Source organism: Perca flavescens, chromosome 2 (assembly GCF_004354835.1).
Source record: "Perca flavescens isolate YP-PL-M2 chromosome 2, PFLA_1.0, whole genome shotgun sequence".
NCBI lineage: Eukaryota > Metazoa > Chordata > Actinopteri > Perciformes > Percidae > Perca > Perca flavescens.
In genome coordinates this window covers 11,345,560-11,373,304 of record NC_041332.1, presented here as the reverse complement: position 1 = coordinate 11,373,304, position 27,745 = coordinate 11,345,560, and the positions used below count along the sequence as shown (strand labels likewise).

Genomic DNA, 27,745 nt, shown 5'->3' with positions numbered 1-27,745 from the left:
TTAGTCCATATCGACATCCTCTCCATCTGTTCCGGGTCTTTCTTGACAGTCTGTGTTTGCCTTGAGATGCTCGGAGAGGTCTGGAGACGCTCGCTCCTCTCTTGCGCGCGGCTCGGCAGCTTGGCGGTCGTTGGTCGCTGCCTCCGTTAGAACTTTCAAACTCCTCTCCTCGCCGCTGTCCCCGGGCTGTGTGCAGCTCAGCCGGGCCACGGCCGCCTGAGCCACACTGTTTGCTGGAGGGGGAACGGGGAATCTTCCATTGCTGCAGTCACCACCGCCACCGCCACACTCCTCCGTGTCCGTTCCATCCGCTCTATTGTTAACGTGATTGTGGCGATGCTGCGTGTTATGCTCCGTATGATCCGAGTTTAGAGGCTTAGTGACAAAGCCGGAGAGGTCAGAGGGAGCGGGGCTCCCTTCGCTTGGCGCACACCTCTGTCCCAGGCTGAGCCTGTTAATGCTGTTGTCCTGACACGGGGAGGCCTTCAGCGCTGTTTGGGGCACAAGAAAGCCCAAGGGCTGATGGGTAATGGGGTAAAGCAAGAAGTGCCCTTTACCCACCAGTGTCCTCTGACTGGGTAACGAGGGGAAGTCCAGCTGGGATTTCCGTCGAGGCGTGGCGTCAGAGAGGAGGCTCTCCACGCTGAAAGGGTTGCGTTTCTGCAGGGCGGAGGACCTCGGCCCTCCGGGACTGGAGCTGTGCGTGCTGCCCGGAGACACCTGCTCCGGTTCTCCCGTGGTTCTTTGGTTTTGGTGGTTTTGTAGTTGGCTGAAGTCGTGTCGTGTTTGGTCACAGCTGGATTCCGTTTGGTGTCCTCCTGCGCACTTCGATGCTGGCAGTTCCATGTGAATAGTCCCACTACAACTGGAAGACTGCTGCTCGCTGTCAGTGAACTGGGAGACCCCGCTGTCACTCTCGGACCCTCCGGGCGTGTGGAAGCTGTCGCCTGCGAGAAGTTTGTTCTGTGACTTCAGCAGCTTCCTCTCCTGCTTCCGCTTCTTCTTCTCGGCCCGCTCTCGATCCCTGCGTGCGATCTCCTCAGGGTCCATGGGCTCGCCGCTGCACGTGGTCGGGTGGGAGTTGTGAGCAGGCCGCCCCGGCCCTTTCTTTGTGTTCTCCTTTTTTCGCCATTTAGCACGTCGGTTTTGGAACCAAACCTATGCACACATACACAAATATGAAATACACACATACACAGCAGGTGGAAAATTGACACATTAGATGATTTCTGTTTTGAAAGTAGATTTGTTTTTTTCCCCAATGTCACCATGTGTCAAACACCATCTATCTATTGTTTCGGAATATTTATTTCAACGTGTTTTAGCAGTTTTGTTGGGATTAGTGCTGAAACGAGTTGATTAATGGATCAGTCCATTACCAGATAATTAATTGTCAACAATTTTGATAATCAATTAATCATTTAAGTCATTTATTAAGGATAAATGCCAGAGATTTGCTTGTTTTAGCTTCTCTAATATGTTGATTTTCTGTTTTTATCTGATCCGATGTATTATTGTAGATAGACTATCTTTGTGTTTTGGACAGTTGGTTGGACAAGAACAAGCTAATTGAAAACACGCCCATCACCCTGGGCTCTGAGGAATTTAACACTTTTTTTATTTTTGACATTTTATAGACTAAATAACCATAGAAACAAGGGATCAATTAATCAACAAAAAACATAATTGTTAGTTGCAGCATTAGTTGGGACAGCAATGATTATTGAAGTTTTTATAAAACAGAGCATTCATTCATTAATTAATTTCATTAGGCTGGACTTGTAAGACTACATTTTGCACCTCCACTATCTGATGCAATCCAATATCTCTGCAATAAATACTTCCTGTATGGAGACTATAATATTCACTTTTTGACAACTGTACAGAAATTCTTGGATTAAAATATGTGGTCATTTTTTAAGTATGGGTTTGTGTCCTATTTGAGGATGTTTTCTTGTTTTAAGGTGTTCCTATTTAGGCCTAATAAAGTATCCTCCTCAAGAAAACTAACACACTGTAGTAGGCTACACACAAAAATGTCACTTCTGGTATGTGTTTAGACAACGGATCTCACAGTGGCTATCAGATGGTATAAGGATAAAACCATATTGCTTACAAATCCAAACAAATTCCACAAAGCCCTGAAACAAGTGAAATCATTGTCCTCTGCCTTCCTGTCCATCAGTGTCTTTGTTTACTGTAGCTTTAAACGTCTGAAGAGTAGGGCCTATGTCAGGTTAATAGGTCGCAGCGGTGGAGCAGCAGATGCACAGATGTGCCGTTGTTAATTACCAATGAGTCTGTGTTATGCGTAACTCCGCCAATTACATTTAATTGTACCGTCGCTAAATCAGCCATATCCCGGCTATATGTAAGTTCTTTCACACCCAGCCCTCCGCTCATATGGGGCTTATTACTTGCACAGCAGTCCCCGGCTCTCCTCTCTCCGCACCGAGCCAAGAGAGGGAGCTTCCCCCGCCCGAGAGCTCTCACTGCCCGGCCTCTGGGCGCGCTCAGGGCCGTATGTTCGCCGCTGATAACGCCAGGAGTTTAGCATGCAGAGATCCGCGAACATTGCATAATAAGGACGGGACACCAACATCATGTGCGACAATGGCGCCTTCTTATGAATTGTTAATGTTGGTTATATCTTTCCCCCGCAAACCTGGTGATAAAGGAGCGTTAAGCAGCTTGGGGGAACAATAATCTGAGGTTTAGGAGCGAAATCCCCAAACAACATGCAGCAACGAAGAGCTCTACTTCTGTCCCGCTTTTACTCGATCCAACCGTGCATGCGAATTGTATGTGGCTCATTTATAAATACATGAATATACCTTAAATTACATAGAATATGAATGGATACACAGCTTCTGCATGATGAGCAAATAATAGGCTATTTACTATAGGTTATGTGTTTCTTGTAGTATTATTATTATTAGTAGTAGTAGTAGTATTAGTATTATTATTATTATTAGTTGTAGTAGTAGTAGGCTATTATTAGCAAATGAAATAAACATCGAATGGTGAAATGTGGTAGCGTCACCTTTAACGCAATTTAAATGTATTATGTTTTGTTCCTATAAAATAATTGCTCACAGACATCATCTTAAGCTCTATATTGTTATATAGCCTAATAATTATTATTATTCAGCTTTTTAGTAATAAGTGTTTCTATTATCATTTGTTAAATTATGTTAATAGTGTTGTTATTACTATTTATACTACTACAAAATAGCATAATCTTAAAATATCGTACTTTTACTATCACTTTGTATATTTCTTTCTTTATCAATATAATAATAATAATAATAATAATAATAATTATAATAATATTATAATAATAATAGCTTAATAATAATAGCAATAACAATTATTGAAATAATTAATCCATCTTAAACCTTATATTGAAAAACCTAAAATTGTACATATAGATTAAAAATATAGGAGTAGAATTGTGAATACACAATAATACAAATCTAAATAATTAGATATTATATACAGGCTAACTGAAGGTAAAGGAGGAATATAATTACCATTTTCACCCCTTGGTTTGCTCAGTAAATAGCTTTGTTTTTATTAACCCATAAATCAATAGGTTGCCTCCATGCATAATTCAAAAGAGACCCTTTATTGATGCTTTGGTAATTGACAAATGTATATCTTCGTATGGGGTAGGCCTTCACAAAACAAACGCCCCTCTGGCATTGTCCTAATATTGTTTTGTAGATTCTGACACGGAAGTGAAATTGAAATGTATTGAAAAAATCTGAACAATAACTCAAAACTATCTGCTTTTTCTCCGTCAACTAAACAAATGTATGATTGCTTCCCAAAATATCGGACTCATTTCTTCGTGTCTTTACCTGAACCCTGGACTCCACGAGGTCAAGCCTGAGCGCGAGCGCCTCCCGCATGAACACATCCGGATAGTGACTCTCGTTAAAAGCCTTCTCGAGCTCCTCCAGCTGCCACCCGGTGAAATTTGTCCTCGTGCGTCTCCGTTTACAACCGGGACTGTCCTTATCCGCGTCCCCAGAATCTGCAGTGATCGACGTGTGTGTTTGTACAAGTGTGTGTGAGTGTTTGTTTATAAGTGTGTGTGTGTTTTTTTATAAGTGTGTGTGTGTGTGTGTGTGTGTGTGTGTGTGTGTGTGTGTGTGTGTGTGTGTGTGTGCGAGAGAGGGAGAGAGAGAGGGGGGACTGTCATGGCAGGATTTGCTTGTAAAGCATCACTTTAGTGTAAAACTGACCACTGTCACACCTTTCTTTTTACATTTTGTTGCTCGTGAACTCTAATAAATCACATCACAAAATTCAGGGCCTGAAGGAAAAACTTACTTTTTTAGTATTGCTACTACCTATGTTTGATAGGCTATTAAAGAGTATTAAGTATCATTAATTTTTTGACCATGTAATACCAGCCAATATCAATTTAATCGGGATTAATGACATGGGTGCCTTTATTTAACCTCCAGTGCAATTTTTACAACAAAGTTGTTAAAAATGAGCCTGCACATAAACTATTTTCATTATTTATTTATTTTTAATTCAGCTCCACAACTTTTGAACATTGTTTTAATATGGTTTTCTCTGCACTGACTTTTAAGTCAAACTAAAGAAAGAAAAAGAAAAAATGTAGTTTAGTCTCAAAGTCTACTAAAAATGGTCTATTTGGCCACTTTGCCTACATTTCCTATTAGCCCTAGATTGCATTGTTTTCACACTGGTCTATTAATGAGACCTGAGACAAAAAGAGCCAGGCCTACCTGAGAGTTTGAACTGCTGGCTGTCGGGCGAGAGCAGCGAGTTGGAGCTGACCACCGAGGCCGAGCAGGAGCCGTTAAGTAATCCGTCTATAGAGAAGGGGACGGCGGCAGCGGACTGCAGCTGGTGTCCATTGGCGAGCTCGTAGAGGTGCTGGTGATGGTGGTGGTGGTGATGGGGGCCAAGCGCGTACGGGAAGCCCACCAGCCCGCCCAAGGAGCCTCCGAACTGGGCGTGAGGATGCTCGAGTACCCGACTGTCCATGCTCGCCCGGGCTGCGGCGGGGCCGAAGTGAAGATGCAGAGGGAGGCAGTGTGGCTGAACATGCAGTCAAAAAAAAAAAAAAAAAAGTCAGGGAAAGGAGGAAGAAGCTGCGAGGAGGAGGTGAAGGCGGAGGGGGAGAGAAAGGGAACCCAGGCAGAGCGTCTCCCGCGGCCACGGTACGGTGTGAAGCTGCGGAGACCGGGCTCTCTAAGAGCTAGTTCACGTTTACGGTCCAGCCGAGATGTCAACCCTGCTCTTTCTCTTCGCGAGCCAGCTCATTAGGACTCCTCCATCTGCTCGCGGGACCAATACGAAACGTTAATCGCCCTGTGACGTCAGAGACGCGGTTAATGGAGTAACGGAAGGCAGAGCACGAGGAAAAAAAAGAGAAAGAGAGAGACAGAGCGAGCGTTTTTTTTTTGCCTTTGCCGGATCGATCGCTAGTTACACCTGGCGCGGTCCTTTAATTCAGCCCTGTCAAAACAATGAGGACAAGGCTATAAGCTCGCGCGTGGAAATTGCCAAATGATTGATAGGCAGACTCCATTACATTCTCAGAATATACCTTAGGCTATATATAGTCTAATATGCTATGTTTATTTAAGAAGACAGGTATCTTTCTAACTTTAAGAAGCAATGCATCTTTCCTTTCTCCTATAGTCTCTTCTCACTCGTGCGAGCGCGCTCCCGCATCGTGTATGTGTGTGTAAGTGTTTTACAGGGGCATTCAGGGCCAGATTGATCCAATAACAGCGCCTTTATCATCCCCCCTTTTTCCTGAGCTGTCACATCGCATTTTAAACGACAAGCCTCTCTCCATCTCCCAGGCACTCCCCCCACCCCCTCCACCTCTACCTCCACTCACACACCACACTGTGCCGTCCGACCGAAGCCAAACTTCGCATCATTATCTCGATTTTTCACCTGAACAGCTTACACCGATGTTTAGTTGTAAATGACGAACAAAGTGGGTTAGCTTGCATGATGTGACATTTCCAAGAATCTAATACCCGCACACGCAGGCTCCATTCAGCCTTCACTGTGTAGCATATGGGCTATGGTTACAGTTAATAGCCTAATATTGATAATACAGCACTTTTAAAAACACACGATAGAAAATCGTAACACAGGGTATCTTTTAGGACGTTTTTGGAGCTTTAATTCATGAACTCCATGTGCTAAGGAAGATCATGTAGCCTAATATGATGGAAAGCTCCGTAGCAGCTATGAATCTTGAGGTGAGATTGTTTTGTTGTGCTGTGTCTAAGGTCAAGAATGAACTACTCAGTTATTAAAACTAACAGACACCAGTTTATTTAAGCAATACTTCCCTGAATGAACGTAGAGTGCAGTGCAAATGAACTTACAATCTTCAGTAGGCTAAATGCATGTGTATTCATGTTGATGAATAAATGTTTTGATTGAAAAGCAATTCAACCTTCAACCGCTTCTATAAATAGTTTGACGCAATTTTTACATTGTGACATTGAATCAGGTAGTTTTAGTGTTTTCTGAGAAATTAACAAATAAAAGATCAACAAGTAAAACAGCAACTAATTTAGTCAAAACAAAAAGTAATTGTTGCAGAGAATATGATCCCATTGTTTTCTCTATATAAAGCAAAAACACACAGATGATGACCGTTTTACATATTAGCCTACTATAATTCTTCCATGATTGATAAGTATATATTGACACATACTATAAATTTACACCTGCATGCTCACCTGGTATTCATTCTACACCCGTAGGGCCAATTTCAATCACTGCACTAAATCACAATGGCTGCATGAAAACAACTTGGGCTACAGTTAAAGCTTTGCAACTAAAACAACCGTGTGTTATCTGCCACACAACAGCTTGGTTAACGGTCGGTTTGCAGACAAGAAAACCTCTTATTTACATTTCAAACGGTTTTAATCATGAGCTCTTTGTCCTGTTGTACTTGATTGAAATTAGTTAAAAAGCAAAAAATAATAATAATAGGAGAGTGGGCTTGCATATGTCATATACCATATTGTGTCAGGCATGGATGTCGTACCAAAAATATATTTGAGTGGATGTAGGACAGATATTACAGCAGAAACACATTCCAAAAAGACTTTTCGGTCGTGTACCTGGTGGGGTTGGTTAGCCGAGCCTTTTCTCAGTTTGCTACCTTTATTAGTGGCACTTGATTTTAAAGACATTTGAACTCAGCTTTGTGTTCCTCTAAGTGTTGGGCCTCTTCTTTGAATGATGATCTCCTTTGAATAAAACCAACCACACAATGGACACAAAGCCTGAAATGGCATAGGGTCTCAGTGGCTAACAGAAAAACACAAGCACTGCCAATCGAGTTATAGTGTGCCTTGGTGGAATTAAGTCAACCATTATTATTGCTCCACCATGTACAGTTTAAGAAACCTTTCAACCACTAGTCATCGCGTGTAGCTCGGTCAGAACACCGAGCAGAACAAGCATGAAATTGGACTTCTTTCTTTGGACATCTTTTCGTGCTCTGACTCCTAAAATAGACTGATAACAAGTCATTTTCATAATAATCTCTCAGAAACGGCCCAAAATCACACCTAAGAGCAAACGGGGCCAATTTAAAGAACCCTTAAAGTGAATAATTTGATCCTGAGTCCACACAGATGCAAGGGGACTGGCCTCTGTGGGCCCTTGGAATGGTACAACCCACAGATACCACCGAGGAACTAGGTTCTTTTAAGAGGGTTTTAGCAACAATTTCAGTGGTAATGCTGGTAAAAAAAAAACAAATTTTAAACTTATATCAGGACATTGAGTAACACAAATTACTGCTCCTCTTCAAATTAGAGTGTACACTCATGTTTATAAAGAAATCACTGGATAGAACATTTATCATTTTTTAATTAATATACAGAAAATAAAACACTTAAGTAGCAAACAAACCATAGTCATTACTTCTCCAGACTGCACAGGCACGGGGGGGTCACTCAGATTTGGGATTCTTTGTTTTCGTCTGCATTTCGAACCCACCTCCCAACAGGACTGGAATCAACCAATCGACTTACTTGACGTGCAGGTCCACGCAACTTGACCTACGCGTCTGAAACCAGTTACCGATCACACCCTTCTATGTGTAGGTCTGCGGAGGCGTTTACGTGTATCTTCGGAGAAGAATTCCAGCGTAGTGCAGCTCTGTTAGCTTGTACTTGGGCACAGTGCTTTGATCTCAGTAACATTTCATGCTGACCTGCTGATGTTTAGTAGGTAATGCTTATTATCACCATCTTAGTTTAGTGTGTTTGGGGAAAAAAAGGCATTCATTTTGCAGGTATGTTGGTTAGATTACAAATTTGACCTGAGGATGGTGCTATGATGGAAAAGTTAGGGGAATCACCAAAGACATTACACTCAAAACCACAAAAACCAACCTCATGGTGGCGCCAAATGAAAATCAGGAGATCACCAAAGTTGTTAGGATTCATCCTCTGGAGACCATGAATGTCTGTATAAGTATAGAATTTTGTGCCGACTGACATTGCCATCCCTAGAGCACCACTGTTGCTGTGGCTAAAAACCCAACCGAAGAATTGATGATGCCATGAAATGACAAATTAAAAATTGGTTTAAGCTTTTATTTAAACAATGGACACTGCCTTTTCCAATCACCAACAAATACATTTTAGCAAAACTGAATACATGTAGAAATTCAGAGCAATATGTGGTGTCTGCCTGGTCTGGTGGAGGTAAAAAAAAAAAAAAAAGGAAAGAAGATTGCTGCAATTAAAATTTCAAGTTATCCTATCGAGTGAAGGGTCTTGTCTAATGCAGGGGAAATGGTGCTCGAATTGAAGTGTGCATCGGGAAAAAAGGTTTTGAAATTTACAATCATGGCACAGGCCAGGAGCCACTGAGTGTCCAGGTGGACATCTTTGGGGAAGCGATGGAGGGAGAGAGAAAGATTATACATATAAATTGTAAACGGTGTCACAGGGGCCAAATCTTGCCCGGGGTGGTGACTGCTTCATTTTGTGTTAAATTTCTTGACAGAAAGCCACCCGCGTGCTGGTGAATACTGAATGGTAATCAGAGCTGGTTGAATAAGTGCCTCCCCCTCCCTCTTCCATTACTGTGAATTAATTCGACTTTATTTATCCAATTTCTGGAGCTGACAGAATGTTAATTTGAGTTGAGATTTCTCTCTGCTGTTCTGCCTGTGACCCGTAGCCCTGGGATTGGCGTGTTGTAATAACCTGAATCTTTCACCAGAAGCTCCGATAATTGTTACCTTATTAGCATGTAAATTGTTTAATTAATATTATTATGAAGAACCATATAATCCCTCAGTTACTTGACCCTGAGTCCACACACGAGCAGGCTTTCTGCATTTCAATGTCTAGTTTTTAAATGGACTCTTTAATGTGAGCGGGTCGTCGGGCTGTTATAAACCCCCTCTCCCCAATCTCAGTGCAACTTTGAACGGCTTGAGAGGCACTTTTGATGTCACCCCGTCTCTATCTCTCTCTTCTCACTCTCTCCATTCCCTTTTTATTTCTTTGCTGCTCTTTCTGATGTGTATTTATTCTCCTGCTGCCATACTTGAACATCAAAATCCAACGGCTTCTTGTCATTTGCTTATTAAAGCTCTTTTTAAAGCCCCCCCCCCACCCTCCACTTTCCCAGTGGCTGTGCGAGCCAAACACATGCAGTGCTCGATGAAAAGCAGCCCTTGACATGAGGTCCTAAGAGACTGCAGCATTTAAATTCGCTTTTCTTCCTTCTCCTTTTTTTTTTTTTTGCTGGGCACGAGTGACATTGTCAGATGCTAGCTTTAATTAATTTGATAATAAGATGGGCGACTCACACACAAGCCAGGGTTTGGCTTGCCTCGCCTCCAGCCTTCCTCCCCTCTCTCATCTCTCTGTGCAGACAACACAACCTAACCCACGCAAAAATGACTGTTCTAATGTCTGTCTTAGCTATATGTTCACAATGCTTCAGCACAGAGTAATGCAACAAACCCCTGTACTGTATATCCAGTGGTCCTCCTGGGATAAAATATAAAATGCATCCATGATTAAAACCACCTGACGGGGGCGCTCCTGTTAAAAATTTACATTTGCACACTCTGAACTTGCTGCAGATCAAAGTGACAGTAGGCATGCTGAATATTTGAAAAGCTGCACTTTGTTCTTGTGACATTTTGACAAGTGGGGTTAAGAAAGGGGACAGGATTAAAGTTGTGAGGTTCACTTTTTTTCTTACTCGACCACCAGATCCATACAGGGCAACGAAAGCATTGACAACATTGTTTGTGTACCCAGAGTTTACTAAAAAGAGAGGTTTTGAACTCAGATAAAAACAATCGATTTCCGAATGCAACGTAACAGGGAGGAGAGTAAAGATGGAGAGCTTCTAAAGCTTAGTTCCATATAAATGCACGGATAAGTCGTTGTTTTGTCGTTATTGAAAAACAATATTGACCTTGTAGTTGAAAAAGGAGCCTCATATGGAGTCCGTTCATTCGCATTCGGATATCAACTCGTTTTGACTGCCGAGGTGGTAGCGGCCGGAAACAACAAGAGCTACGGTGAGTTGTTCGAAACCTTTTTTAGTAAACTCTGGGTACAGAAACAATGTTGTCAATGCTTTCGTTAAGGTGTAGAGCCCCCGGTGATACTTCGAGCAAAGTTTCATGTTGTGTTGAGCCTTTTTTAGAGCTATTTTGAGGCTAGCATAGAAGTGCCCCTATCACTCCCATTCAAAAGGCCATTTGACCGCAAAACGAAAATACGGTAAATCTTAAAAGTGCCGATTCCGTCCTAAATATGCTGTTAAAACGAAAGTTTGACTCGGGTACGTTCACAAAAAGACCCTAGGTTGCATTTTGGCGAGAGTTACGCTTTAAGGACATTACGCGTGTCATGCATACGCATTTTAAGCTTTTTGTGTGTCATTAAACTCTCTGTTCTCATTCCCAAGTCGCCAACACATGGTTAACGTTGTGAATTCAAACCAAACTACTTGGTTAGATTTAGGAAAATATCATGGTTTAGGTTCAAATAAGTATGTTTGTTATGTAAATTAAGTTAACTACGTAAGTTAAGTAGTCAACATAAATAAGTTAACATTGACTTTTGGTTTCACACTAGACATGAACAGCAGCAGTGAAATTCCAAATTTGTCTCTTTGGACTATGTGACAATACAATCACAGTCAGTAGAGACTAAATGGCATAAAATGACGTGTAGTGTAACACATGAAATTACTTAGAAAATTGGCGAAATTGGAAACTGGCTTATCCATTCTGGGATAAGGGAAAAAAACACTCTGGCTTTTTTGTATTTCTTTAAACCAATCACAGCCGTCCTGGGTGGTGCTAAACCCCGATAACGGAAGGAGATAGTAAGAGGGGAGGGACATCCTGCATGTCTCTCACGCGCAGGATGTCAGGCTTTATCCCAGCAATGTACATCTGTTGACAGACTATGGTACAACACATTGATTTTTAAACTTCATATATTTTGATGATTTGCCAGCACAAGCAAAAACGGTCCAAGTGTGATCCCAATTCCCACAGTCTAATTGTCCCTCCACTTCCCCGATCATTTTTAGATTTAAATGAATTCTTGATTTGTTGTCTTTCCTTGACTTCATCCACTGTGAAGCTGAAGGGAGTACTGAAATGAAAATTGGTACTTAAACACCCCCTTCTGAAGTGACCGATTTTAACCTCTAACCTCACTGAAATTTGCAGATGTATTATGAAAGTTTGAACAAGGCTCTCTGCGGGTATCTTTTGCATTTAAGGGTAAATTTTACAGCTGAAACAAGTCGAGGAAAGTAACCTGGGTTTAGGTTATGTAGTGATGCTTATCAACATACTGCCATTGCATCAGCAAACGGCTAGACTACTGTATAAGCTAGATCCTTGATTCTGCCAATTAACAATAGCCAACCATACATGTGCAGTGTTGAGACTGGGAACTTTCTGCGTTTAGTGCAAATTACAGTATCTTAACATCAGCATGTTAGCATTGCCTCACAGAGCTGCTAGCATGGCTGTAGGCTGTAGATAGATTATCTACAGTGCAAGCTATCAGTCATTTACCAGTAATGGGCTGCATCAGGATGGGCCACAGACACACAGTTTGCTTAGGGTCTGTGCAGTACAACCACAGTCTCACACTGTTGGCCACTGAGCAGTTCCACAGAAGGAGTTTTGGGTAAAAATGTTTGCTCAAAAGCACCTAAACTTTGGGTACTGAGGGAGGGGTGAGTTTTGGAATCAAAGCTTGTGACCACATGTGCAAATAAGCTCCCAAAATAATTTGTAACTCATCCTAGTCAGCTAATTTCTAACCAAGGTTAAATTGAAACATGGTTTGTGAGTATTCAGTGTTATTTAGCAAAACTGTCTATACATTTGAAAGGAACAAGGTAGCCAAGGTAACCTGTCAACATCCCATACTTCACCTGAGGTTACCGGTCCTGTGGGAATGCATGCCCTCAACAATCACATAAAGGTCCTTCAGTTACATTCACATTGCCATAAGGACATGGAACCAGTCTGAACATTCAGAAGAAACTCCCTGGTGCCCAGGAAACCTCTTTTTTTTAAATTTATTTTTTTGAGAAAAAAAATCAAATGTGACCATCTACAGAGAAGAATAAAAAATCTCTTTTGAGCCACAAAACCCTCAATATGCCTCTTGAGAGGAGAGATCAAGTCATATTTATTTTTTAATTAGCAGACTAAGGTGAAGCAGTGGAGAGTTAATTACTCAATTACTGCGTACAAGTTAATTTTTAACTATCTGAAATGAGGTCAGTCATTATTTAGGCGATTGGTTGATAATTAAGAGTCTAATCTAAATTAATTGTTGGGAGGCAGTTTTTGATCCTGCAGTGCGCTTTGTGCAGCGTTAAACCAGGAGAGGATGCCATTCCAATTAAAAGTGAAGGGATTTAATGTATTGATGTTTTTCCCGCAAATCTTTTTCCTGACACGTAATGGAAGCTCACATAATTTAAAAAAGGAAAGAACCCATTTCCAGGCAAGTGTGTTTTAGCTCCTTCTCTCCACACAATTCTAAACTTTTCCTCCATCTAATGAGTGTAATTGTGCCTCTGACAGAATATTGAGAGGAAATGTAAAATGTGATTGATTTAAAGTTATTTTCTTTAATTCACCTTGTGTGTGTGTGTGTGTGTGTGTGTGTGTGTGTGTGTGTGTGTGTGTGTGTGTGTGTGTGTGTGTGTGTGTGTGTGCGCCAAACATCCTCTGGAGCCATACTTCCATTTCAATTAAAAGTAATTTATCACCTTTCCTAAAACACGCTTAATATGCCAAAAATGTTCTATGCTTGAAAGAGTCCAAAATGCAATTTTAATTGTTATCAGCGAGTCGGATCTCCCCCTGATTCTCCCTTTTTCTCTCTTTCTTCCACCCCACCCCCTTTTCTTCCTTGACTGTCTTGGCACAAACCGCACGGAAATAGACCTAATTAACCCCCCTACCCCACAGGGAAATCCGCTATGCAAATTATCATTTTCAAAATATAGTAATGATATAATTTGAGAAATGGTGACGCCAATTTTTCATGCACTGGCCCGAAGTATTTTAGCAGCCCAGTCAATACTTTCTTCTCATCTCTTCATCATCTGGAGTGTGTGTGTGTGTGTGTGTGTGTGTGTGTGTGTGTGTGTGTGTGTGTGTGTGTGTGGGGGTTTTAAAACAAATACTCAGATTTGATGGGCACAGAGGAAGAATGGATCAGCCTATTCGGCCACTGGCTGGCTACTGGAGCCCAACAAAACCATCTGCTGGGAGTAAAATGGTGGAGGGGTGAAAAGAACGAGGAGAAAGCCCCCTACCACACACACACACATACACACACACACACACACACACACACACACACACACACACACACCCCCAAAGAGCTCAGCTTAAAACCGCTCTGTAAACGAGGAAAGATGTTTTAATTAGGAAGCAAGTTCACGCAAATCTTATTTAAATCACTTTAATGAATAGCTCAGTGAGAGTGTGCGCTGAAATGAAAGGACTGATGCTGAAACAATGATATTTTCTTTGGTTCCTGTTTTGTTTTCTCAGTTAACCTCATGTCTCCTAACCCTTGTAATTTCAATTTAGAATACAAGCACCATTTCAGTTTAGTAAGTATTTCATTATTTAATCTAAGTAAATACAGTTGGTTCTATTGCCTATTAGGGACCCAAGTGTGTCCATATAACACTTGGATTACACGAGGACCATGAATATTCAGCCAGAACACCCTGTACAGTATAATGATCATATGCATAAGAGAAAACAATAGTAGGTTCAAGTATGTGCAGGCTGCACTTCATCCCATTCATTCAGAGGTAATCTGTGGATTCATGCATAATTATTCCTGAAAGAGATGGGTAAATACATCCACTTTGCTCTGTATTCTGACACATAATTTATAGTTAAAGGGAATATTCCCATTACTGTACATTGATGAGAATCACTTTACTCGTCTGATAGGTTAAATAAGCGCAGCAGGACTTTAGTCAGTCAATGGGACTTTTGATGTTTTATGGAGGTTGTTTGAACCAAACAGACACATTCAGCTCCAACTCACAAATAGTCATGGAATTGTTCATATTGTAACCTTTGGGCCCTGTATCTCTGCATTACCTTACATGAACTTGTTTGTTATGCTCTTGGATTGCCATAGTAGATCATCCAGAGAACTACTAGGAGTGGGAAGGGTTTTTGAATTTACGATTGTTTTTCTTATATCCTTAAATATTCCATTTAGATGCTCATGAGTCAAAGTCAGAAGGGTATTCTTAAATCGTCTCTTTTAGGAACTATGATGCTACACAAACCCTTTAAAGTCTGATATGTTTCAGCCAAGATTAAACCTTGTTAGTGATAGTTGTCATATTTTCTTTAGGGATTGATTCTTAGAAATGTTGACAGTACTTTACATTTTTCTCTACATCAATTGATGAACACTCAGGGACGAAACGCTTTCACACAGCTGTGATATTAATTCACATACAAGCATTCAGTTCAACATACTACATTGTCATAATATATATATATATATATATATATATATATATATATATATATATAAATAAAAGAATACAATTGCATAACAAACTGAATGAAACTTAACTGTGGATAATCACTGATACTATAACTTGTTCATCAATATTGTCGTTGCAAGATTATAAAAATGCCCCTGGCATTACTGCACTTGTGCAGTTGAAATGTATTAGTCAAACAACCACGTAAAAACAGCCATTTTCTCTTGCAGCCCTTTTTGTTCTTGTCATGACAGCATGGAGTCGATGGCACGCAGCCAGAATGACAGGACAGTTTAAGCAATTAATGCTCAAAGATATCAGCCAATGAGTGAAATAATTTCATATAAACTGCCAGCCCACCAAACACAGCCTGATGATACCCCTCTGGAACATCCCATCCTAACATATGCCTAATTGTTTACTAGTGCTTGTTTACATAAATACAGAATGATGCAGGGGAGGGGGAGAAGGGGGGGGATAGAGGAGAGTCAGTACACGATGAGACAGAGCCGGAGAATTAATAACAATTTGTGGCAGATAATTACTTATCAATTAAAGCTGTTATCCTGCCTAATTAGGCAACCTTCATTAAATTCAGCCAATTTAAACCTTAATCAAAGTTAGCGGCGCCTGACAGCAGAGCGAGGATCAGTGGAGGAGCGCCGCCCGGTGGAGGAGAGGGGAAGGAGTCCCTCTGGGTGTTTCAGTTTTATTTATTTTTTATTGCTCTAAAAATGGGTGAGAATTAATGGCTTTTTATTTTTTCGATTATTATTATTATTATTATTATTATTATTATTATTATTATTATTATTATTATTATTAATAGTAGTAGTAGTAGTAGTAGTAGTGGTGGTAATAGTAGTATCAGCAAAAGAAGGCTACTAATCCATTATTGCAAAAGTAGAAATACCACAAAGTATATGATCTGCTACAAGTAAAAGTACTCAGATTATATAAAAAATATATAGTATTATTATTATTATTATGAATGGGTAGGTATTAATGTACTAATTCTGTCAAATAAATGTAGAAGGTTAAAAACTAGGCTACAAGTAATTGGAAATACTGAAGTAAAGGCCAGCAGATTAACCTGCTGGGGGGCAGAAACAAAGCTGCTCGGCCTGCATTAACCCCCCAGTCCTCACTATGGGCGATGTGTACAGTGTATCTTGGAACATTACATGGCCCAAGGTCTGCTGTGGGGCAATTTGACTTCAACTAAACAGACTGCACTAATTTCATTTAGGAAAATGTACAACCGTAGGAAAAATATCATCTGAAATAATGAAGTTCTGGAGACTAGATTTTGATCCACACAGGGCCTAAAGGTCAAGCGATAAAGTAGGACCCACATGAATCTTGTCAGCTGATATGTTTATTAAAAAAAAGTGACTTAATATTATCTGGAGATCCACTGATATGTAAAACATTAACATAACTCTACTTCCAGTGTTAACTTTAAAACCATCCCCAGGAGCAGGTAAAGGTGTTTCAGTTAGGCTGGTGATGTCACAGGCTTAAACTTAACACATATCAGCACCCCCAGCTCTGGGTGTTGTCTGGTTTTTGATTTAGTATGTTTACATATAACCTTTTGTATGTTTTTATTTTTTTATTTTTTATAAGCAATTACAGGTTTCTACGACACCCGCGCATGCACTTTATATTTATTTAATGTGATTTGTATTTGTGTGTGTGAAACAAACAGAAACAATATGTTGATACAAAAGCTTAAAACTGCTTCTTCGTTTTGTTATTGTTGGAGTAACTCGAATAAGGTAACCGAAAAACAATTACCACACAATTAACCTGGGGCTTTTGGGGGCCCCTTGGGGTCTGGGGCCTTGTAGTTGTTCCCATTGTCTGGCTGGTAATCCAGCCTTCAGTACAAGTACGGTTAGAATTGTACTGAAGGACAGTACTTAACTACATACTTTCCACCAATGATATCATTGATGGAAAGTAACTCAGTACTACAGTAGTAGTTTAAGAAGTACTCGGATCCTTTGCTGAAGTAAAGGTAGTAGCACAGTGTCAAATCTTCTGTTACAAGAAAACGTCCTGCATTCAAAATGTAACTTTAGTAAAAAGTACAAAAGTAAAATACCAAAATTAATCATTACAGACAACTTATTTCATTGTGCATCAAGCCTATACAAAAACCTCATATTTTAAAAGATAATTATTAGCTTTGAATTTAAAATCTTAAATCGCCAAAGTTACACGTAGGCCTACATTTTGCTGTTAAATGAAATTAATTTAAATCTGAAATGTAATGGAGGCTATATGAATAAGGTAGCAGAAAATGGGAACACTGAAGTAAAGTTCTTCAAAAGTGTTCTTACGCAGCCGATTATTATTAAAAAGTTTTTTTTTTTTTTTTTTTACAAAAGCCATAATAAAAATCTTCCCTTATGCACACAGTGACTGGGGGTGTAACACACACTCCTTCACCCTCTGCCCCGCCAGCTCTGGTTTTTTAAAGCCTTCACTTCCAAGAACTGTTGTGGCCAATTGACAACAAAGCACGCGCTTCTCGGGGTGCCTCGGCACGAGGAACGAGTTAATTAATATTGGCTCTTGTTTGGTCTAGTTAATGAACGAGTGAATTATGCACCTCTGGGACACCGCCTCCCCAATCGGTTTAAATTATCCCCCGAACCCCCTCTCCACATTGTCCTCCAATTTCCCCACTCTGATCCTGCACTGATGGGGTCCCTGTCACCGACCAGACCACGACACACACACACACACACACACACACACACACACACACACACACACACACACACACACACACACACACACACACACACACACACTGTGGCTACCCCTGCCGTCTCCATCTGTCTGTCTTTGTCCTGCTCTGGTGTATTTTAGTTCTTTGTCTCCAGCACATTTATTGACGCCTTTTTTTTTATTCAACGCTTCTGTTCGACCTCGCATCGTCAGCTCAGGGTGACAAATAACTTCCATCCCATTAACTCATTTGAGAGGGGAGGCTAGTCAAAGAAAGCTTGGCCGCAAACTGATCCTCACACACACACACACACACACACACACACACACACACACACACACACACACAGTTCTGTTGGTCAGAGAGGGAAAAAAAAAAACATCCATATTATTTGCATTAAAAGCCTCGCACCGTGAAATTCATTTATAATTACAAAGCGGGGTCCTGTGTGTGTTATGCAAATCGGGGACATGTGTGTGTGTGGAGTGAATGGCTCGGATTGGTTATTTTGTGATATGCTAACACAGAATGTATGGTGACAGATTGCAATTATCCCGTTATTGTAATTGTCAAAGTCAATTCACTGCAGGCCGAGTGCAGGCTGCATGAAACAGACTTACACACGACTTAGATTTGGTCTGTTTGACCCTTTTTTTTTTTTTTTCATTCTAGCTTTAATACAGTCTCTGCTTTAAACAAATACACTGCTGTTAGGCCATCACCTCAGGCTACACATTACATGATCAAGGCTGTGTATTCATTATTTTAAGCTTATTAAGTGTCCATTTTATGTGTAATGAAATACATATAGCCTAGGCTGTGTTGTTTTAGCATCTGGCAAAAGTAATGTTTTTCTTAAACCCACTACAAAACAAAAAGAGGGCCTACTATTTGTCTTGTAGTGATTTTATAAGATGAACTGGCTAACAATGTCCAGGAAATCTATGATAGCCTAAAGCTGCTGATTATGAGTGGTATGACATCCTTATTATAAGACTTAGAGTTTCCTGAACAATATCTGTATTTCTTTGTCAAACAGGATATGGATCTACAGAGTATCTGCATGTTTGGTGATGAGGACTTCATACTGCCCCTAAAATATCTCAGTGTTTTCACTCACAGTATGGTGCGCTCATCCCTATGGACCTCCATCGCCCCCGGGTGGTGAAGAACCTCCACTGCATGTCTTGTGTCTGCATCTCCCTGTGTACAACATAACTGAAATATTAATAATAATAATAATAATAATAATAATAATAACAACGTTCTTTATATAGCCTAGCACATTTCAAAAAAGTTGACAGTGCTTTACAGAAGTAAACATTTTTTAATATTGCCATTATTAAACATTCTTGATTATAAACCATGCAGAAGCAAAAGAGATTTTCAATCCACAACAGCTGTAGCTTTGTGCTGATGTTAAACATCTGCTGGTTGTCCTTCACTGACCCCAATACCTAAAGGGCAGTGCTTACTCTTTACTCTAATTATGTCCCTATGTAATTTGTAAAATACTTTTTAATGTCCTTATTTAAAAGATAGACTACTAATTTAAATTACATTTCAAAATTTTTTGGTGGGTTAGCCTTTTTGTACAGTCACTAGCCTATGTGCTGGACAGTTTTTGGTGCTGAGCAGTTGCCATGCAACCAGCGTAAACTACAGTAAATTGGTGCCAAGAAAAAGTCCACTGCATAATAATAACAACCTCCTTAATATGGCGAATTGCAATTTTTCTAGGGATTAAAAAAAAAAAAACGAGATGTACCTAGCCTAAATTATTAAATTGTTTTAGAAGTGCTGGTAGGCAGATTTTGTTTGACAGGGCAGCTACTTTCCCGTTTCCAGTGTTTGAGCTAAGCTAACCGGCTGCTAACGTCTTCTTTTCAACACAAGCTAGCTAGCTAGCTAGCTGGCTAAGTTATTTCCCGAAATGTCTATTTTTTTTCTTCTCCCTTTTAGTCATTTTTAATTTCATTAAGATATTTGGGTTTTATATTAATGAAGGCTAAATAACAACCATAATGACAAAGGAATAAACAAACATTTTTCAACGTATAGTCAACCGTGTTTTGGCAGCAGCTCAGCGCAGACACAACTGAACAGACGTGGGCACACCACACCTGCATCTGTTTCTACCTAATTAAGCCTGCCATGCCTTGTTCAAACACACACCGGCAGAGTCTGCTTGCGTTGTGAGTTGTGATGGCTGAATCTCGGAGAGTTCAGTTGACCAGGTTGCCCTGTGATGTAGTGCCTTCATCCTCTGACCAGCCGCCGGCCTCGGTCCAAAAGTCTCCGTCAGGTGTTCTGCAGGGGAAAGAAAACGGTCCAGACCGGCCCGCTGACACAGACACAGTCCGACTGATGGTCACGTTATTTGAGCCTGATGAGGGGAGCTTTCCGGAGTTCAGCTACAGTCAGCTCGTTGACAACAAGGTGGGACTTTTATCTTAAATTCTCCTGAAAGAAAGAGAAAAAACAAACAAAAAAAAACTGAGTTCACTGATGTCATTAATCTTTTTTTTTTATGTATATTGCACTAGCCTACTTAATCCAAATTTAAAGTTTGTAATACACTTTTTGTATTAAAAAATAAATTTAAGAGTTTGTGTTGGTTTCAACCGGAGGCCTTGTAAAATACCCACATCAGAATTATAGATTCTAAATCAATGATGTGTTGTATGGGTATCTTTGTTAGTCTTGTTACAAACTTCACAACCTGGCCATGCTGTTTTTGCTGCACATTCGGTGCATGTTAAAACTGAGCTAAATGTGTGGCTAGGGCTCGCACCTTTATTTAGTTTTTGTGTAAAATGTATGATTGACATGAGACTTTTTACATCTTTAGATTAACCACACAAAAGATGAAGTCCCACTGAACAGATTTGAAGAGGATGAAAAGAGAGCGAACGATGAGGTTGCTGCTCTTTCAAGGAAGTTGGAGGAAAAATATGTGAGTAGTTTTTTGCAAACCTGAATTATTGGTAAATGTAACCGATTACGCCCTTTTAGTTTGATGAAGACAAGTGTCACCCCTAAATTGTAAAATTAGTTTGAATTGGACCAGATTTTTTTTTTAATTTTATATATTTTTTTAAATCTCTTTGAGTAAACTCAACTATTACAAAATCATAGGCCTACACAAATTACAACAATATTTTGCATCCTCTCATTGCAGGGTGGCAAACCTAAGAAGAAGAAGGACCGTATTCAGGATTTGATTGATATCGGATACGGTTATGATGAAGAGGATTCTTTCATTGACAACTCTGAGGCTGTAAGTCAGTGTTAAATAATACATTTACATTTTCACATAATTCTTATATCCGCATCTTTTGAAGACCTGTTGTGTTGCACAATTCTTTTTATAGTTTTGATATATCTAGCCTTTGGTCTTAACTGAAGTTATTAGGAGAATTTGGCTTTTCAGCAGTTTACTTCACTCACCACTGACCAAATATCTTCTCTGCTCGAGGAAGTGACTCCTTGCGAAGGCACTTCACTCTGATCAACAAGTCTCAAAATCAAAACGCATGTTATTCCGAAAATAAGAAATGTTTGCAGTTATTCAGTTTCTGTTTCCGTTCAAATGTGTTCCTAATTTTGACCTTTTTAGATGCCCATCAATCTCAGCCTCTTCTTTGGCTTGTTTTAATACCTTTTTCCTAATTGACAACATTTTTATGTAATTATAATCTTGCTTCTGGTTGGTCTCTGTAGTATGATGAATTTGTGCCGGCCTCCATCACCACCAAATTTGGTGGATTCTATGTAAATTCGGGTGTGCTGCATTTCCGCCAGGCTTCTGAGACCGATGACCTCACGACCGAAGAGAAAACACTTGAGCCCTTAAAAGTAAGTCTAAGAAACATGTAAAGTATTGTAATGGATGTTTTGTTAGTGTCGGGGAACAGATTTCAATTTCAGAAGTGATTTTGAACGCTTAAAACTGTTCTTTGCGCACCTTCAAACGTGAATTTTTAGAAACGTAAAGTCAATGGCAGACAGGATAAGGCAAAGAAGAAGCGCTGCAGAGAAGGTGGAGAGATGATAAGCAATGTGGATTCTAAGTCAAGGTGAGGCTGATCAAAGCAATATTACCTCTTGCTTAGAGCCAGTTTGACTCTGATGGTAGAATATTTGATTTTAATAAGATTCTCAAAATAATTCTGTTGTAAGCATAACATGTTTATCTTGTAGCCCTTTGTCTGAAATTGGGCTGGGTGGCGAGATGAAGAAGAAAAAGAAGAAAAATGCTGTTGGCACATTAAGCGTCACCAGCATGTTGAAAAAGTTTCAAAGAGAGAAGGAGAAGGAACGACAGAAGATGGAGAAAAGAAATCGGATGCCGGCTGCAATCATGGGTGAGGTCACGATCCCTCTGTGCCCGGCAGATGCAGGCGGGGGCGGAGGTTCGGGATTGACAGACCCTCTTGTCAGTCTAATCGGTTCAACCAATGACCACGCTCTCATCCAAGCAGCCAACACAGTGGATTTTGATATTGACTTAGACTCTTTATTAGATGTCAGTGAAGAGACTTTTTCCCCAAAGACGGTTCCTCAACCAGGAACAGAGATGCAGCTTTTCAGACCCAAAACCGATGATCTGACCCCGTCTGATGCTGCTCCACAAGTCCAACCACTAAATACAAAGACTAACTTGCAGCCGGAGCCTCATTCAGAGCAAATGCAGCTCCTGTCACAAACCAGTTCTACCTCCCCTCATCAGTGTGTCCCGCTGCCAGAGGGGCTTCCCCCACAACTGGAAGACAGCATTCGAAAACTCACGGTGGTAAGATTACATTTTAATTGTAAAGATGCCTCAGTGTGCATGTGTGAAACACTTTTTGTGAATAGCATTAATTGTAAGTGGACAAGTGCAGGATGGACGCACCAATGACATGCGCTAATCTTTCAGGTTGCCAAGAACTCAGAGGGAGAGTCAAAACTCAAGTTCTTCACCCCAGAAATCAACTCAATCCTGCTTGAGTGAGTTATCTGACAACACGGACGACAAAACAAAGTTTTTTTTGCATTTTACACTATACACTAGAAGCCTTGTTTTAAACCCTTACAAACTGCAAAATGGCCAGGCAACAACTTTGAGTGTTGCAGATTGGGTCATTTTCAAAAAACAAAGTTGCCCTGTGGACTTTTCCTGTAGACCAAGAGTTTCATTTACATTGACTGTTTCTCATTAGAACGCATTGTGTGAATCCCTGTGCATGAAATATGAGCAATATAAACATGAATCCATAGTGCTTCTAGTGATCAAAAATCCAACCGGGCACCTTAAAGCAACACCAAATATTATTTTGTATCTTAAAATAATGTTTCCAAAATGGTTTCAGTGGTTCACCAACTCGTAACAGGGTGAACGGCACTTCGGCATTCGCTTTGCGGCCCTCTATCAGCTATAACCGCACTATGCAATTTTGCCAGATCGAGTAGCAGATCTGTAGTTCGACTGAGACCTACGACGGCGGTAATAGACAATTCTGCTTCCAACCTGTAGGGGGACCGAAGAGGAAAATCCTAATTTGCAGATGTGTGCTCACTCTCCATCCTAGCCTGCCACATATTCTTTTGCAGAGTAATGCAGATCCTCCACAATCATGAAAATTAATCACTGTGATAAATGGACTGCATGTCTAGTGCCTTTTTAACATTAGAGAAGGGAAAAGCTTCAAATCCATTATCTTTCAGATATTGTGCATGATACACAGATGGTTGTCCATGCTGTCCTGTTCCTTAGGAGCAGCTTTGGTGTGCAATGCCCTTCTTACGGTCACTTTGACAACCTGTACTTGTACTACACAGAAAGCATGCGCATGTCCTTGGCTTAAGTTGTCCATCGTGATATTGTACATAGATTTTAAATGTGTAGTTCAGCTCTCTTGACTGTGTCTTGATCCAGTATTGAGTTGCAGTGTCGGGAACAGGGTGGCCAATTGCGCTCAAAGGTGTACACACACCTGTCATCGTTCCTTCCCTGCAGCAGAGACACACTCCTCAAACGTGTGAAGAAACTGTTACTCGCACACATCACGGTGAGTGTGTTTTTGAGTATATTACATTGTGTGTGTGTGTTTTTTTTTTTTTTTTTTTTTTTTTTTTATATTTGCATGTGATTGGATTCTTGAATTTGACACTGAAAAGGAGGAACCCCGTGATGTGGAGGTTTCCATGCAGAAACTTAAGGAGGCCATCGGCAGAGCTATGCCCGAGCAGATTGCATGTTTCAATGAAAACTGCCAAGTATATGAGCAACTCAAGAAGTAAGTTGATCTGCATATATCTTGTACAGTTGATATGGAAAAGGATCACTTAATTTACTTGTTTTAACTTGTACTGTTGTATTTCTAGTGGTCATTTTTACCTAAATTACTACCTAAAATATTTAATTAAAATGCCAGAAGTCTATTCTTTCACACTGATTGACATGACATTATATACATAGAAACGCTAACTTGAGTTGAGGTGAACAGAAACACCTGATGGAATAACTGCGCTGATAATGTCAAAACTATGTATAACTGGACCAACAGAGGATCCACAAAAGGTGGCATTTGGCTTTAAATTCATTACATTGTATTTCCTATCTATTAAACTAAAATCTAGCTATTGATCTCTCTTACATCAAAACCGTGACACCCTCTTGAGGTTATTAGAAGCATTTCAAATCCTTATTTGTTTCCTTGTGTGTGCACACGTGTCTGTGCAGCTAATGTCTAATAATTGCTTTATAAATAATTGGATGTAGTACATAGTCCATGCTTCTTTTGGAATAGAGTTTGGACTCATTGGAGAGTGTTATCTATTTCACACCTTGCACTCTACTTATGTCCATGTCAGGGCTGCAGAGGAGGAGAAAGAAGGCAAACAGAAGGTGAATGTTGGTGTAGAGGACCATGTGGAGGAGAAAGGTGGGAGAAGAGGAGGTCCTAAGAAGTTGTTCAAATGGAATGAAGAGATGAGGTCAGATTTGATGAGTATCACTAGATTATTTGAAATGTTAGTTTAGTAACCGGCTGTAATGAACATTATTCTATTTTTTGTTAACATAATCCTATTTTTCTCTCATACAGGGAGAGCTTGTGCCAAGTGTTAAGGGTGAAAATGGAGAGATATAAAAAGGAAAGGAAAGGTAGCCAGGAGATGGAGGAGTATCTGAAGACCTTGTTAGAAAATGAAGTCAAACCACTTTGGCCAAAAGGGTGGATGCAATCTAGGTGTGTGACACTGGTGCATACTCACACCTTCTGTGTGTGTGTATGTGGCTGTAAAGCCAGATTTTTCATACTTTTAAAAAAGGACTTATTTGGCAGACTGTACATACAAACATAACACCTTCTAAATGTTTTGTTTCAGGTTGCTGATAAGGGAGAGCAGGAAAATGTTGAGCCTCTTTGCGTCATTACCGTGAGTACAATGAAGAGTTGAGCTCCACCAACAATTTTTTATATATATATATATATATATATATATATATATATATATATATATAAAAATATTATAATATATATATATATATTATATAGGCAGTTAAAATATATCCTGCAGATTTTAGAGGGTTAAAAGCTCCTGCAGATTTTTTTTCTTTTCAAATTCACCGGATATCTCACATGTGTTCTCAGAGTAAAGAGGGCCCGGCCTGAGAAGAAGTGGCCATCTATCAGTGGTCCTGCCACTACATCAGATGGCTGCAGCGTTCTTCAGGGGTCTTCACCACTGGCTGGACTCCCCCAAGACGCAGATGATGTCTTCGAGAGCTCAAATATCTCCAATTCTCTGCCGCTTGAGAAGCAGGAAGCTGCTGCCCTGAGAAAGATGGAGGGTGAAACGGGAAGGGTGGCAGTGGATGCTGGTTCCTCTACACCCACAGCGGCAGACACACTTCGGGTCAGCGCCGCATCTGCTCCGACTCGTTCACTTCTGGATCTCCTCGCCGAACAAGCGCTGGCTCGGGAGCAACATCTCCCAGTTCCCCAGGAGCTCTTGGCATTAGCTGTGGCCAAATACAAACGTTCAGTTCAGCGCTGCAGCTTTGGGGTGGACACCAGAAGTCCTCCTGTTGCTCCTCCGCCTCCTCAGTCCAGCCCTGTAGGTTTCCCACTGAGCGGAGTGTGTAATGTTGCTTTGCCCCAGCTGCTGCCAGTTGGGGATTTTGCCAGGCTCAGGGATGCTGACCATGTGCAGATAATCTCTGATGACGAAGACGTTATTATGCAATGATGACTTTCAATGCAGACTTACACACGGTAAGTTGTATTTACGTACTTATTTGTTTTATCACTTTGGGTGACCTTACAGTTATTTACTCTGAGATTGGCAGAATGTTTAAAATGGTACTCCAGGGATACTCGGGTTTAAAAAAATAAACGATAAAAATCAAAGCAACACATTCTCACTTTTAGTCTCTGCTACGGATCAAGCAAAAAGCTTAATTTAACTGATAGACCTTCACGGCAGACACGTTGACATGTCATAGTAGGAAAAGCACAGGTGTATCCAAAAACCATTACTGATGGCTGCATTCCACTTAGGAGAGGCCCTGGTATTGTGCACGCTGACTCACTGAAATAGCTCACTGGGCCACTTGATGGAACTGAGCCATCATTAAGGTTATCAATTTCAGCTGTGCTTTTCCTACTATGACAAGTCAAAAAATATCTGCTGTGAAAAAGGTCCATAGCTTATTTATGTTAGACCCTCCCTGCCGGTACAATCCCTCATCTTCAAACTCCTCAACTGCAGTGTGACAAAGTCCCCTTCACTCAAGATTCACATACTAGCTCTCAATGGCAAACTACGTCTGCTGAGATTAGTTTGAAAGCTCAGGAAAAAGCTAGCCAATGGGATCTTAAATATTAATTTGTTTTATCAAACTAGTATTTCCAGGGCACCTTGGCACATGCCCATATATAGAGGTTCACTCCTCAACACAGCAGCCGTGGGTTCAACTCCGACCTGCAGCCCTCTGGTGCATTTCATTCCCCTTGTCTCTCCCCTTTAAGATGAGTCAAGTGAAGGATGCTACTTGATACTACTTTTTGCCAAACTACAACCCAAAGATCTTGTTTCATAGACTCAACTTTTTTTATTTTTTTTATTGTTGCACATCATTTTTCAGCTGTCAAAAAGACTGTGTGTGTGTGTGTGTGTGTGTGTGTGTGTGTGTGTGTGTGTGTGTGTGTGTGTGTGTGTGTGTGTGTGTGTGTGTGTGTGTGTGTGTGTGTGTGTGTGTGTGTGTGTGTGTGTGTGTGTGTGTGTGTGTGTGTGTGTGTGTGTGTGTGTGTGTGTGTGTGTGTGTGTGTGTGTGTGTGTGTGTGTGTTCTTCAATGCCAGTCACACAGTTGTACTGTTCAGTGACAGTGCTGAGACATTTTGTCATGTGGCTAAATAACTATTTTCCCTCTAGATAGGTGCTGTTTCCTTGGGGATGGACTGGACACATGATGTGATTCTAACTGAGGATTTGAGATGCCTAAATGAGCTTCCTAGCAAATGTTAATAAGCTAATAATTGACTTTTTTTGTCTCCAGCCACAAGCTGTGGTTTATTATCTATAGATGTGTTCTGTGCTCATCTTTACTTGTTAGGCTGACATGATCGTAGATGTGCTGCTCGTTATTTTTGTTTTTTACCAATGAGCAGAAAAATGAACTCTCACCACTTATCTGCCCTTTTGAGAAACTGGATAATCTGCAATAATTACCTCAAATAACCTTTTAACTGACTTGGAAAGGCTTTGTTTGAAATGTAAATGATTAACTTTTGATTTAATAAATAATAAAGTTGTGTAGCCATTTGTTTTTAGCTTTATTGTCTTATGAGGTACAGACACTGACTCAATTCTTAACTTTTAGTACTGATGTAATACACCCAATAGATTACATTTTTTAAATGTTTGAA

The 27,745-nt window shown here is 40.4% G+C and overlaps 2 protein-coding genes across 3 annotated transcripts; one reads left to right on the top strand and one right to left on the bottom strand.

Moving 5' to 3' along the window:
- On the bottom strand, positions 1 to 20,249 carry LOC114562167 (homeobox protein unc-4 homolog). The gene is made up of 5 exons (XM_028588474.1): positions 20,003 to 20,249; positions 18,948 to 19,030; positions 4,767 to 5,082; positions 3,864 to 4,039; positions 1 to 1,158 (listed from the first exon to the last, which is right to left on the bottom strand). Exons 3-5 carry the CDS (start codon positions 5,026 to 5,028, stop codon positions 1 to 3), a joined length of 1,596 nt encoding a protein of 531 aa, XP_028444275.1. The 5' UTR covers positions 5,029 to 5,082; positions 18,948 to 19,030; positions 20,003 to 20,249.
- LOC114571032 (ubinuclein-1) lies at positions 19,903 to 27,635 on the top strand. 2 transcript variants are annotated; one of them, XM_028601808.1, is made up of 14 exons: positions 19,903 to 20,266; positions 20,679 to 20,783; positions 21,009 to 21,107; positions 21,632 to 21,685; positions 21,815 to 21,906; positions 22,031 to 22,622; positions 22,749 to 22,819; positions 23,748 to 23,880; positions 23,990 to 24,108; positions 24,686 to 24,808; positions 24,919 to 25,062; positions 25,202 to 25,252; positions 25,468 to 26,091; positions 27,252 to 27,635. In XM_028601808.1, the coding sequence occupies exons 1-13, from the start codon at positions 20,033 to 20,035 to the stop codon at positions 26,063 to 26,065; spliced, it is 2,415 nt and encodes an 804-aa protein (XP_028457609.1). In that variant the 5' UTR covers positions 19,903 to 20,032; the 3' UTR covers positions 26,066 to 26,091; positions 27,252 to 27,635. The 2 variants fall into 2 exon arrangements, with proteins under 2 accessions (XP_028457609.1, XP_028457601.1); XM_028601800.1 differs by having other exon boundaries at positions 21,551 to 21,685.
- The last annotated feature ends 110 nt before the right edge of the window (positions 27,636 to 27,745 follow it).